At 45.9% G+C, this 14719-nt stretch overlaps 1 protein-coding gene and 1 non-coding gene across 2 annotated transcripts; both read left to right on the forward strand.

Annotated features, from left to right (window-relative positions):
- The first annotated feature begins 387 nt into the window (after window positions 1–387).
- Window positions 388–1830, forward strand: LOC121784318. Its single transcript, XM_042182478.1, has one exon. It carries the CDS (start codon window positions 388–390, stop codon window positions 1828–1830), a length of 1443 nt encoding a protein of 480 aa, XP_042038412.1.
- An 11740-nt stretch (window positions 1831–13570) lies between these two features.
- LOC121785630 lies at window positions 13571–13677 on the forward strand. Its single transcript, XR_006047014.1, has one exon. It is a non-coding gene; the product is annotated as a small nucleolar RNA R71 (small nucleolar RNA).
- Window positions 13678–14719: the final 1042 nt, after the last annotated feature.

Consider the following 14719-nt stretch of genomic DNA (forward strand, 5'->3'; position numbering starts at 1 on the left):
CAAGTGGACCTCAAGGGAACTGGTCCAGTGGAGGACAACCCGCCGGTCAAGTAGACAGAATGAAGGAAACTGGGGGTACATATATCAAGACCCCCAGTCAAGCAACCAGGGAAGGCAACCGAACAACCAGATGGTAAGTTATGTCCCGCCACATCAAAGAGGCAACCAACAGCACCCAGAGAACCAACAGCAAAACCAGCCGCAATACCAGCAAGAGCACTGTGGACATTCCGACTACCCACAGCCCAACCACGGTGGGGGCCCTCAAATCAAAGATATAATCGGCACCCCAACGAAGGTCAAGGAGATATGATAGTTCCGCACCTTCCCAATGATGCGATGTGGGAAATTTAGGAGGCTCAGAAGGAGCAAAGGGCAGCGTTGGATATGCTTACGAAGCAACTGTCTCAAGTTGCGATATCGCTGGGAGAGCTGAGAGGCAACGAAGGAAAGATCCATGCCACTGTGCAGCCACCTGGTCGTGAGAACATTAGCGAAGTCTCCCTAAGGTCAGGGATGGTGTACCAGAGCCCTAGCCCACCTGTGACGTCTCCAGCATCTATGTCTGGACCGAGCCGTGAAGAAGAAGGCGAATCCAGTGGAGCGGATCTAGCGAAATGGAGAGAAAAAGGCAAAGAGAAAGTGGGAGGTGAAGCCTCAAAAGAAAGACAAGAAGCAGAAGCTGAGAAGGTTAAGCCATATCCATACAGAGGAATGGACACCAGGAAGAGAGATGCCACAATCGACGTGGCGAGTATGTTCAAAAATATGGAAGTCACGGTGCCGTTCTTGACGGCGTTAAAGATGCCCCCGATCAATAAATTCATCAAGGACTACCTGGCGGGTAAAGTCAATAAAGAAGGGAGACTAATTACAGAGGAAAACGTCTCTGCCGTGATCCAGCGGAGCGACCTTCCCTCAAAGAAGACTGACCCAAGGATGTTCACGCTCCAAATTTCAATCGGAGATATTCAAGTGGAGCACGCCATGTGCGATTTGGGGGGGTCTATCAATGTTCTGCCGTACTCCATTTATAAGAAGCTGGGAGAGGCCAAGCTCGTCGATACTGATATAATGATACAGTTGGCCGACATATCGTGTATTCACCCCGAGGGAATTCTGGAAGACGTGATCATGAAGGTGAATAACTTTCTGTACCCAGCTGATTTTTTCGTAATCAAGATGACAGAGTCAGCAGCAAGGGAGTCAAGTGGAGTCCTGCTGGGAAGGCCATTCCTGTCTATGGCAAGCACTATAATAGACGTCCGTAATGGGACGATAAGCTTGGATTTCAATGGAGAGCAGTTCACGTTCAACATTGATGAAGCTATGAAGAAACCCCCAGATAGTGAGAACGTGTACTCAGTAGATGTGACTGAGCCATTAGTGCAGGAGTATTTGGAGGAAGAATTCCTACAGAGGCAGTTCACTGACTCCGCTGTAGATGAAAAGGTCGAGAGAGAAGTCGCAGAATGGTATGGAACCATGAAAGTCAGAGAAATGGATGATCGAGCCATCGCGAAAGCGATGATGGATTTCTGCGAGCGCCCGCGACCAGCTGGGTCAAGCGGGAAAGCGCAAGTGTCTAGCCTAGAAAAGCTGCCTGATCAAGGCAAGTCAATGAGAAAGGAAGCAGAAGAAAACCCTCTGCCTACTGAAGAACCGAAACCCGCAAGGGAATTGAAGCCCCTTCCAGCACATTTGAAGTACGCCTACCTAGGGGAGGAGGAAATGAAGCCTGTCATTATCAATAGTCAGTTGACCCAGGGGCAGGAAGACAGATTGCTGGAAGTGTTGAGAAGAAATCAGAAGGTTACTGTTGGAAGCTGACAGACCTGGTGGGCATCAGCCTAGACTTATGCATGCATCATATCCGACTAGAAAAATGAGCCAAACCACACCGCGACCAACAACGTAAGCTCAACCCCAACATGAGGGAAAAGGTGCTTAAGGAAATTGTCAAGTTGGTCTTGATAGGAATTATCTACTCCATTCCGGACAGTAACTGGGTCAGCCCAGTGCACATTGTGCCGAAGAAAGGAGGGATCCAGGTCGTGAAAAATGAGAAGAACGAATTGATTCCGACAAGGCCAGTTACTGGGTGGAGAATGTGCATTGACTATAGGAAGCTGAACGCAGCCACGAAGAAGGATCACTTCCCTCTTCCCTTCATCGACCAGATGCTTGAGAAGTTAGCTGGGAAGCAGTATTTCAGTTTCCTCGATGGGTACAGTGGCTACTTCCAGATCGCGGTGAATCCTGAAGACCAGGAGAAGACTACCTTTACATGTCCCTTCGGCACTGATGCTTACAGGAGGATGCCGTTTGGCCTCTGCAATGCCCCGGGCACTTTCCAAAGATGCATGGTGAGCATCTTTTCTGATCTGTTGGAAATTGCATAGAGATCTTTATGGATGACTTTACTGTCTATGGAGACACATTCGATCAAGGGCTGCATAGCCTGAACAGAGTGTTGGAAAGATGCAAAGAAGGACTTGGTTCTGAATTTTAAAAAATGTCATTTTATGGTTACCGAAGGAATTTTCCTAGGCCATGTAGTGTCGAGCAGGGGAATAGAGGTCGACCAAGCGAAGGTAGCGGCCATTGCAAAACTCCCGTATCCCACCAACCAAAAGGAGATTAAGGCCTTTTTAGGACATGCTGGCTTCTACAGACGATTTATCAAAGACTTTGCGAAGATAGCCCAGCCCCTGGCGAGGTTGCTCCAGAATGACGTGGAGTTTGAATTTTCTGATGCCTGCAAGGCCGCATTCCAACTACTGAAGGACAGACTGATAAGCTCTCCGATCATACGCGCCCCCGACTGAAGTCACCCCTTTGAGGTGATGTGCAACGCCTGTGATTATGCAGTAGGGACAGTATTAGGTCAAAAGATTGAAGGAAAGAGTTACGTTATCTTCTATGCTTCCAAAACTCTAAATCAAGCACAGAAGAATTACGACACGACCGAAAAGGTAGATGCTATCGGTGGTCTACGCCTTTGAGAAGTTCAGGCCCTACCTGCTAGGCTCAAAGGTGATTGTCTATACTGACCATGCGGCGATCAAGTACCTACTGGCAAAAAAGGAGTAAAAGCCGCATCTGATCAGATGGGTCCTCATTCTACAGGAGTTTGATTGGGAAGCAGTTGATAAAAAGGGAAGCGAGAACAGAGTGACGGATCATTTGAGCCGAATTTTGCAAGAAGATAATGGGGAGGCCATCTCTGACGTCTTCCCCGAGGAGCATCTATATCTGATCAAGTCAACACCTGAACTTCCATGGATCAACTGAGCAGAAGGGGTTGATCAAGCCGATCAAGGAACAAAGGGACAACACAAGCAATATGAGTCATGGTTTGCTGACATGGCCAATTATTTGGTCACAGGCGAGTTGCCCGGAAGTGGTGAGATTACGAGATTGCAGAAGCTGAAACTCAAGAGCAACTCCCGATACTTCTATTGGGATGATCCTTACCTATGGAAGATGGGGGCGGATCAAGTCATACGGCGCTGTATACCAGATTGGGAGCAAGAGGACGTGTTGGTCCACTGCTACACTCTAGCCTGTGGTGGTCACTTCGGGCCAAAGAAAACATCGAGGAAAGTACTTGACAACGGTTTCTATTGGCCCTCCATCCATAGAGACGAGTTCTGCAAGAGGTGCCCAAGATGCCAGCTTACTGGAGGAATCTCTGCGAGAGATGAGATGCCGCAGACCCCCATAATAGTATGCGAAATATTCGATGTGTGGGGGATGGATTTCATGGGACCCTTTCCATCTTCTGAATGCAATCTCTACATTCTAGTGGCAATGGACTACGTGTCCAAGTGGATAGAAGCAAGGACGACGAGGACGTGTGAGTCCAGGGAAGTGGCGAAATTCTTAAGGTCAAACATCTTTACCCGATATGGGGTGCCACAGGCCATTATCTCTGATCAGGGAACTCATTTCGTCAACAGAACCATCGAAGCCTTAATGAGATAGTATGGAGTCCACCACCGCCTATCCACACCTTACCACCCGCAGTCCAATGGCCAAGCTGAAGTATCGAACAGAGAGATTAAGGCGATCTTAGAAAAAATAGTAAACCCTACGAGAAAGGATTGGAGCCATCGTCTGGAAGATGCGCTCTGGGCTTACATGACCGTTTTTAAGACGCTGATCGGAATGTACCCATACCGGCTGGTATTTGGGAAGATGTGCCATCTGCTGGTGGGAGTCGAGCATCATGCTTTCTGGGCAATTAAAGAAATGAACCTGAATGTCGAGTCAAGTGCTGAAGAGAGGAGAATGCAACTGCAAGAGCTTGAAGAGCTCCGCCTTGATGCCTACGATTCGGCCATGTGGTATAAGGAGAAGACAAAGATGTGGCATGACAAGAACCTTCGCAAGAAGGAACTCAAGGTGGCCAGAGAGTGCTTCTGTTCCAGTCAAGACTCAAATTGATGTCCGGGAAGCTGCGGTCAAGGTGGATCGGCCCTTATACCATCATCGCCATCAGAGCAAATGGAGTAGTCGAACTCCATGGGAGCGATCCTGACTCACCTTCCTTTATGGTGAATGGACACAGGGTGAAGCCATACAGAGATGGAATGGAGGCATCTGTGGTGGACGACATTCCACTACTCGTGCCTAACTCTCGCCAATAAGCAGGTAAAAGGAGTGACCGGGTACTCCTGGGTAGTCTACTTGATCAAGCAACAAATTTCTTAATCTATTAAACTTATCAAGTGACGTCCTAGGAGAACTCGGTCAAGTCCTTGATAGATAGTGTAAATATTTTTCATGTGTTAGTTTTTAAGCTTATGTTTTTAACAGTTGGAAAGTGAGGAAGAAACTGATCAAATGGTACTATTTGAGTTTTCATCTGGAATTAATTGTCCACTTGAACAGTTGAAATTTGAATTTAATTTGTGGGCTATAGTGGTTGAATTGATCAGGGTAGGGTGATGACAGGACGTGTACACTCATTGAAAGGGTGCCAGAGAGTACTGGAGAGAAGAAGCGTATTGGGGAAGCTAGGCCAGCTGTCACTCTGAAACGGCGCGCCTGTACGCGAAGCATTGCTGGGATCACAACCGTCGGGATCTCGGTATAAAAGGCAGCTTTCTAATCCGTATTTCACTTTTATCCAAACCGCCTACAGTACATTCTATTTGCTCTCATCCGTTTTCTCCCAAGATTCAAAACCCTCCCAAATTATCATCTTCTCCGCGAAATCACCCACAACCATCACTGAAAATGTAGATCACTCAACTTAGCACTTCATCCTCATCCTCTAGTGCCGGCGCCAACAGTGGTGACTGGAGAACCTCATCCCAAGCCCAAACAGTCCCAGAAGCCCCTGGCCCTTCCACGCCGACCCTCGCAGTCCCTCCACCACAAACTAGCACCGCCGCTCCACTTCCTGAAGTGGACCCAAAGGCCATGAGGCGCCTAGAGAGAATCCTCTGCAGTGTACCTGCCGAGATGGACACCGCTCCACTCTGAAGGCTCGGCTAGGAATTTTCCGGTCTAGGGACCCCGTTCCAACTCTCGCACCCCAAAATCCTCCATCTCCTCCCCAAACACAAGCCCCCCTTCAAGCTCCTTAACCTACACCCGTCTTCCCACTGGTACAATACAGCGGAGACGACTCCGACAAAGAACAGGGAGGAGCGCAGCCTGACGCCTCTCCAGTCGAAGAAGCGGAGTCCGTACCGCCACCACCAGCAGAGGGCATACCTGCCCCCGACATCCCGTCACCAGCAAGCAGTGGAGGTTCAACTTCTGCCCAAGGGCCACAACCGATAGAAGTCATCGAAATCGACGACGATGATATGGAGGATTTTCAGCCGCTTCCCAGCGACATTCTACTTCAGCAGAGGGAGGCTGACTGGAATATCCTCCGAGGTGTGGAGGACGAACCAGAGGGGGTAAAGAAACAGCCGCTGCGCCGCCGGACGCGCCGAATGAATATGGACCGGCTGCTAGAGGAAGTAGAGGCCAGTATGGTCAATCAACCGCGAGTGGAGGAGGAGACAGAGCAGAGACCCCGCGTAGTGCGGCGGCTGGTGGATGAGGAAGAGCCAGTGAACCAAGGGGCCGGTGAGGCCGTTGGCGAGAGTGGGGCTGTTGAGGACAGCCGCCTGAGAGCAGAGAGAAAACGAAAGGGGAAGGGGAAGGAGAGTGTTCTTCCCCCTCCTAAGAAGATGCGTCCTGCCAGTCAGGGTATTGTGATTTGAGACGCCTAACAACCTACCTCCCCACGCGAGGGAGATGATGGCAGTGATACCGAGGGTAGGGAGCTTCGATGGACACGAACGTCCCGCAGGCAACAAGGAAGGCATGCAACACCCCCTACCGCCGACTACTCCAAATCGACTGTGGTATTGACCACGGACCTCCTCCAGCAGATGCTGGAATTCGACAACCCTAAGTGGCAGGAGGAGGTTCACCAGAGGGTGACTGCCCAGAAGCGGCTGAAGGCCGGAAAGAAACTCCACCAACCAGCCCTAGAGACGATCCGGGTTGAAGAGAAGTTTGCCGAGTACATTACCGGCATTGGTTTTGAATGGTTGTTGGAGGTCGATGAGACTTCTGTGCCGGAAGCCCTGGCCAAGGAATTCTTCACGACATTCCGGTTTACCGGAAATACAGACTTGTAGGTCAGGAGCGTCTCCTTCAGGGTGTTTGGCCACGAGCAGAAGATGAGCTTGAACGAGTTCTCCGTGAGGATGGGACTCTACACAGACGTCCAGGTCATCAGTGGGGAGTGGTTCGGGCGTGACATCGGCCTTCCTCAAAGGAAGCCGGACTTAGATCAGCAGGCCGTCTAGCAGGCCTTATGCAATGGACGTGCCCCCACTTTCGAAGCCTCTGAATCCAGAGGACATCACATTGTTGATCCTGCCCTCCGCCTAGCCCAAGTCTACCTCGGCTGCAACCTCTTTGGTCAAGCCAACACAATGGCAATCATAACCTTGGCCGAGCTCTACTTTATGTGGAGCATGAGGGAGCAGAGGAAGGTGCACCTTGGCTTCTGGCTGGATTACTCGATCAATCAAATTGCCACCCATCCTGCCCGCCACCTGAACATCTGCCACCTTCTTGGAGCCTACATAAGGAGAAATTGGACCCTGGTGTTCCAGGAGAATGTAGAGCGCCCTGGCCGCTGCCCTAAACCAGAATTATTTGACCTGGATTTCTTTGTAAGAATACAGGTACTTGAACGGACGCGCGGTGGAAAACTTCGCTTCTACACTACGGCTCAGAAGGATCAGCAGAAGGGCAGGCAGGAGGAGAAGAGGAGGACAACTGATTGCCCGGCGAGCCATGATAGGCAACAGAGGCCAAGGCTGGATTTGGTGCCCACTCCGAGGACGGAGCAAGAGGAGGCTGCACAAGGAAACAATGGATGGAAGCTTCGCATGGAGAAAATGTTAACGCGGCTGGTGGAGAATTCCCAAGCTCAACTGGTCCTGCTGACCAGGTTGCTGGAGGCAACCCGCAATCAGCAACCACCACCAAGCTCTCCTCCAGTCCGGCACATCTCATCCAGGCATCCTTCTACGTCCCCCGGTCAACCCTCACGGAAGCATTGGTATACCCCCTGACTCAGCTTATTTCAGTCAAACAATTTCTTTTTTTAATTTGATGTTGGTCTGTAATAACTGATTTTCTGTTCCACTTTCACACTTAGACCTTTGTTGGGTCTAAGTGTGAGAAGTTTATGCATGTTTTCCTGTTTTTGACTGCCTTTGTGTTTTTGGTTATTGTGTTTTTTCTGTTTTTATTGGCATGCTTTGATTTTGGCACCATCTCCCATTTAGCCCAGTGTCTGGTCTAAGTGTGAGAAGTTTTTCTTGGTTTGTCTGTGCCGTTGCGTAACCCTTTTTCCACTGCATCAAGTCCCTCGAGGACGAGTTCATATGCAGTGGGAGGGGGGAGGGTTAGCCGCCTAATTGAATCATTCATGTCGATTTATAAAAATGCAAAATAACAGTTAGTAATAATTAGGGCAGTATGCATGCAATTGGATAAATGAAAGACTTGACTGCTTTGGGAAGAATAAGAAAAAGGACTCAGTATGTTCACATGTAGAAATTTGATTGCTAAACTTGATCCGTTTGAACGACGCAAGTATGATAGAAATGCTCAATTCTAAAATCATCTGTGAAGCCTCTCTATATGTGAGTTATAAGCCAAATTAGAACACTTTCTACTATTTTTACAAAGAAAAAAAATTACGAGAGGCTGCCTTTTAATATTTAGATGAAAATTGCACAAGTAGTAAGGACTAAAGGTATTAGGACTTAACCATTTGAGCCGATTCTTCTTTCGTTTCATGAACCCGCCTCATCAAACAAGGCACCCCCTAGTTAACCACGTTGAGCCAAATACACTCTTACCCACTCTTTTGAAACCGAAACCCACATCCTTTAACTCTTTTTTTTACAAACACATGAGGAAAAGGGGCCAAGAGATGAATCATTTCAAAAGAAAGGGGGATAGTGTTAGAAAATTGAAATAAAAGGGTAGTCGGGTTGAGCAAGTTAGTCAATCAGGTTGATCATGTCAAGAATCAAGTTGTTAAAAAAATGTTGGAAATATCAGAAAAAGAAAGTTTGAGAAAAATAGGGCAGGAAAAGTTGTAACCTGACCCAGTAAGTCGAAAGTTAGAGAATAAGCCAAAAATTAAAGGCTAAAGGTCGCAACTTGACCCAGTGAGATATCTAGTGGCAAAATAAATAGTTCAACCTGATCTAGCGAGTTTGTTCAGATCTTTGGTCTCTTTACTCATGTGTTTTTCTTTTTTACAGTTTATATATTTAACTTAGAATCCCTAGGACCCTACCCTAATACATTACTCCCCTTAAGCCCCATTACAACCAAAACAAAGACATTAAGGAACTATCTTGTGCAGTCCGATTCGAGGTATTAAATTTGTGCCAATACTGAGTGAACAGTCCTAACATCTCTGGTGAGAAATGAGTAACTAGGTGAATCCAACAGTTGGTTTTTAATTGAGCAATCTTGACAAACTGACACCTTGATTAAGTGAACGCAAAATGGAAGAAACATAAGCTGCAGGAAAATGGATTGACCTCGATCTCGGGTATGATTGTTGAAAGTTTATTCGGTTTTATGCATCTATGTGAATATGTGTTTTTGTTTTGAGTCTTGTTTTTCTTTTCGTTTTCTTTATTTTCTTAAAATGAGTAAACCATGATTGAAATTTGCCTTATCTTTTTCTTTTCTTTTTCTTTATACTTGGGGACAAGTATGTTTTAAGTGTGAGCAGTTTAATAAGGCTTATTTCATGCATCGGTTTAGGGGTAAAATGTATACTACTTGATCAGTTTATCACGCAAAGCAAGTGTTAATTGTGCAGAAATGCCGCTTGACCAAGACAACAAAGGCAAGCTGATCAAGCTGGTACAAAAGGCGAAAAAGGCCAAAAATCGGGGGAGTTGATCAAAGGAGTGATCAAGCAGTTAGGTGGGGTCCACTGCTTTCTAGAAGAAGGACACGTGAGGCTAATGAGCTGGATGGTGATCATCATTCTGTTATCAAGGACGACGTTCTAGAAGGGGACACGTGCTGATACGCAAGACGCAAGGACGGAGTTGAGTCATCATTCTGTTATTGAGGAGCGACGTCATTCTAGAAGGAAGGCACGTATCAATCAATGAGACGCTCGATCACAGCGTGAGCGAATATCCTCTTCCGAGATCGTTATCCAGCTGGAGGTCATTGCGGCGAGCTTATAAATAGAGGATGTGTCACCATAATTAATCATCTTCCTTTTAGTTTCTTTTTTTAGTTTAGTTTCCAGTTCCAAAGGTAGCTTAGTTAAAGAAATATTTAGAGAGAGCGACCGAAGGGAGCGAGACAGAATACTCAATATTTTTTCGGCGTCGTCCCAAGTTTCCAACCGAGAGCTCCTCGGCCTTACTCGCTTTCTTACTTTCTGAAATTATTAGCTTAGTATAAATTCAGTGTTGTTCCGTAGTTCAAGTTTTGATTTTTTGTATTCCGAATGTTCACCGCATTGTTCTGAGCTTTGGATATAAAAATCAAAGTTGTTTCGTTTTCGTCATCGTGTTTACTGTTCCAGTTCAGTTTCGCTTTTTAGACTTTGATTCAGTGTTTAATCATGATGAATGGAAAAGTGTGTGTTTTTCATAGCATGCTTAGGTAGTTAAGTTCTTATTTCCGCCTGTCGCTTACTTGATCCATTAATTGTGTTAGCATGATGAGTAGCTTGATCAAGTAGTTAGTTTACATTCTGCCTAGCATAAATACAGTAGCGTAAAAACTCCCAACTTAAAGCGTGGCAGCAGCCGAACCCTATTCACTACTCACACACTCGATACACCGGTTTCTCTGTGGGATCGACCTCGTTCTTGCCGCTTTACTGTTAAAGTAGTGCGAGTTTGGGAGTTATAAATTATATTGGTGGTGAGCGAGAGCGAGAACGCCTTGATCAAGTGGCAACGACATTTTCTAACTGGTCCACCCGATCGGTGATAGTCTGATATTACTTGATTCGCTCAATTCGCTCAACCCTTTCACCACCAACATCCAATCCCTCATCCAGCTCATCCAGAAAAAGGTCGAGGTCGTTATCCGACTTCGACGAGGACGAGGGGCAAGCCAGCTAGTCGGAGCTCACTTGATAGCTCCAACGCTGGCCCGATCGGTTCCCGACGCCATCTGCCGGGGAAGAAAATGGCGACGGCCAGGCGGTGTCGCACAACGATCACAGCAGAACCGCCGGCTCCAATTGTGCCGCCTCCACCCCCTGCAATGCCTCCAAACCCCAACACGTTATTTCCTATTGCCTAACGTCCTATTGCCTAATCATTTTCACGTATCAACAATAACAAATTATAATTCAATAAGCTTAACTCTAGAAGATCAACCTTAAGGTCTTTTTTCATCAATTTTTCAAAACCGGAATTATCATTTCTCCTTAGCTCAAGAAATTGGACTCCTAAGGACACTACATTTACTTGATCGAAATATGAAAGTTATAGCTCTCAAGCGAATTAATAGGTGAAAGAAAGGTTTCGCGACCCAACTCTTAAGAGAAACTAAGTCCACACCAACAAATCCTTAAGGAAACGATGTGCCTAGTGACATTCGAAGGAACAAAATCAAGCATGCTTATACACCAATATAGGAAGAATTTAAGCCAAAATCAAAACTAATAAAACAAGCATGAGAACACCCCCAATGTCCTCAATGTGCATACTCATGAAACGCAAATGACAAAAATAGTAAAGAAAGGGGTTAGAAGACTCCCTTAAATCATGTTAAGTCGGGTATTTCTTTCCTTCGGTTCGGCTCCTCATAAGTAGCTCATCGTTATTCCTACAAAACAAAACTATACAACAAAAAACTCTTTACAATACCTGGTTCAAGATCATAAACGAGGAAAAGAACCAAGTTAAGAAAACCCTCGTGATCAAAACAAAAACATAAACAAGTAAAAACTTAAACCGCATATGATGGGTTGCCTCCCATCTAGCGCCTTTCTTTAACGTCTTTGGCTAGACCTTCCTTTGGTGCTTTGACTCACTAATATCCATCACCATCGCAACTCTTCTATTCACTAGGATGACCATTCTGGTTCTCCTTCCCATTGCTTCCACTCACGCCATCAGAGGCATTCAGTTTGAATCTATTCACATCTCTTTTGTTCTTTTTCAACCATGCCACAAACCCTTTTTCTTCCATAGGCTTGAGATGAGAATTGGGAGCGGCTCATCCTCTCCAACAAACATAAACTTGAAGTCTTTAGGAGGCTTCAACTCAAATTTTGGGGTTTCTTCATAACAAGCTTTGAAGTCCATGGGCTTTTTTGTGGCCCTTACCCCCTTAAGAGTTACCTCCTCTCCATTGACTCTAAAAGTCACAGTGTTGTCTCTAGCATGGAGGGTCACGTCACCTGTGGCCAAGAATGGTCGCCCGAACAGAATAGGCATATTTTTATCCTCTTCCATGTCCAAATCATAAAGTCCACAGGAAGAATGAACTTATCAACCTTAACGAGGACATCTTCCACGATTCCTTTTGGCTTGATAATGGACTGGTCAGCTAACTGGAGGTGGACGTTGGTCGGCTTCATTCTTTTCTAAAGACCAATTTCATCTGCAGTCTTTTGAGCCATCAATGAAATGTCAGATCCTTGATCAAGTAAGCAGCTCAAAAACTGCTTATTTTCTACTTCACATGAAATATGACAACTCCCAGGATCTTGCATTTTCGGTGGTATTCGCCCAGTTAAGATATGTGAGCATTGTGCACTCACTTGTACCATCCCTTCCTTAAGCAATTTTCCTTTCTTTGAGATCAACTCTTTACACAAAGTGAAGAATTTTGGGAAGTTAGCCATCAAGTCCATAAGGGATACCTCACATTCACTTTTTTCAAGATTTATTTCAACAACTCAACATTTTGAGGCTTCTTCTTTCCAGCAAGGGGGAAAGGCGGGGGTGGGAGGTAGTCGAGAAAATTGTAGGGGCTTTTTGGGTTTCTTGCACGACTCAGCTTCTCTTTATTCTCAGTCGAATTGCTGAGTCTTCCTATCTTGGAATTCCCATAGCCAGATGCAGTCTCTTTTCCTTCTTTTGTCGACTCATGTGCAACCGCAGTAGCCTGCTCACTCACCTCGTCCACCCCTGTGTGTGAGGTTTGTGAACCTAACACATTGTCCGCTCCTGCGTGCAACGTGTTTGGACTAACTGGAGTTGTCCCTAACTCTCTTCGACTCCTCAGTATCACGGCATTGCAATGCTCAACTTTTCCCTTTGGATTTGGAATTGTGTCACTCGGTAGGCCTCTAGGTGCCCTTGTGTTCGAAGCCGATGCAATTTGCCCAATTTGGGTCTGCATGCTCTTCATGGTAGCATCCACTTGCTCAAACTTCTCTATTACATACTTCTTGAATTGATCATTTTCTTTCCGGTATTGATCATTTTCCTTCTTGCTATCAGACATAAAGGCAAAGATGACAGCTAATGGATCCCCAACCTTGGGCTTCTTTGTTTCAAATCCGGGAGGAACATTTGGCCTCCAATTTCCACTTAGCCCTTGATTCTCTTGGTTTCCTTGGTGAAACTGATTGCCTTGGAAATATGATTGATTCGGGCCTTGATTAAATCCTTGACGGTTGCCCACATAGTTCACCTTCTAAGTTTCTTGTACAAGATGATACTTATCAGTGTGGTGATCCCCTTGGCAAACTCCACATTTCACAATGGCAACAGTGGAGGGAGCACCCAACTACATGGATGTGAAGGCCTTAGACAGGACCCCCACTTGGGTGTGGATGCTCGCAATTTGGCCATTCACCAAGGCCAACTCTTCAACACGCAAGCTATCACCAAATGTCTCCGCTTTCTTACTAGCTCTCCGTGAGCTATGCAAAGTCTTCTGTGCCGCCTCTTGAGTCTCGAAGAGCTCTCTCACTTGATCAAAGGACATCATCCTCAAGTCTTCCTTTCTCGCGGCATTGATCCAACACACATCTTCATAGGTAAGACCTTTGTAGAACTTGTGCAACTCCTTGTTCGGAGCCATCCCATGACTTGGGCATTTTCGAATCAAGTCCGAAAATTTGTACCATGCCTCAGAGAAGGTTTCACTATCCTCTTATTGAAAGTTGTGGATGACCTCTCTCAGCTTGTCGAATCTCTCACGAGAATTGAACTCAATCAAGAACTTCTTCTTGAGCTCCTCAAATGTGACAATCTTGTACCCCGACAAGGAATCATACCATAGACGTGCCTTTTCCCGTAGAGTGAAAGGAAAAAAGGAGTCTCTTGACTGAATCATGTGGCACTCCTTGCGGCTTGTAGTTACTTGTGAGCTCATAGAACAGATTCAGATGGGCTATGGGGTCTTCATCACTCTTTCCCCAAAACTGAGATCGTTTAGTAATCAAACTAATGTAGTGAGGAGATATGTTGACATTATCGGGCGTATATGCAAAGGCATCTTGATGATCATTGGCCTCTTGGAAAAAATCTCCAATTTTTTCTTCCGGTGGCACATTTCCCTCTCCACCATCCATGCTTTCTACCAACAACAATGTATCTTCTGAATCTGAACATTCTGAATCAAACCCTCTCTGTCTTTGTCTCACTGAACTCAAGGTACCAAACTCGGCTAAACCTTTTGATCGCGTGAACATAAACTAGAACCCCTGCCAAACAGAAAATACCAAGCACAACACAACAAATCAAAGCAAGTAAGGGGTTAAGTTGGCACAATGTCACCCCTCTACCAGAAGCGAGAACCTCGATAACTCCGGGATTAGTCCTAATAGTCGTGTGTGCGGTAAAGAGGTGTTCTAACATAAAATCCTAAGAGTGGGAGTCAAGCCATCCGTTACGTTGAGAAATGGTCTACCTCTTCAGAACTTGATGACCACTAACAACGTGCTATCCGCAGAAGCTCCGTCCTCCTTCCACAATATAATATTTGCACAAGAAACACACAGATTACGGGCACCCTGTGGAAAACAAAATAAAAAACTAAAAATTTAACTAAACTAAACTACCTATAAAACTAAGAAAAGTAAAATGAAAAGCACACAAAGTTCTAACAACTAAAGCTTCTTGGGCAACGGCGCCAAAAACTTGTTGTGATTTTTAGGGTGTAATTTAAGTTCACAAAACAAGTTTTAATTCCCTAAAAACACTACTTCTGCAAGTATACAGATGTG

Source organism: Salvia splendens, chromosome 21, assembly GCF_004379255.2.
Source record: "Salvia splendens isolate huo1 chromosome 21, SspV2, whole genome shotgun sequence".
Lineage (NCBI taxonomy): Eukaryota > Viridiplantae > Streptophyta > Magnoliopsida > Lamiales > Lamiaceae > Salvia > Salvia splendens.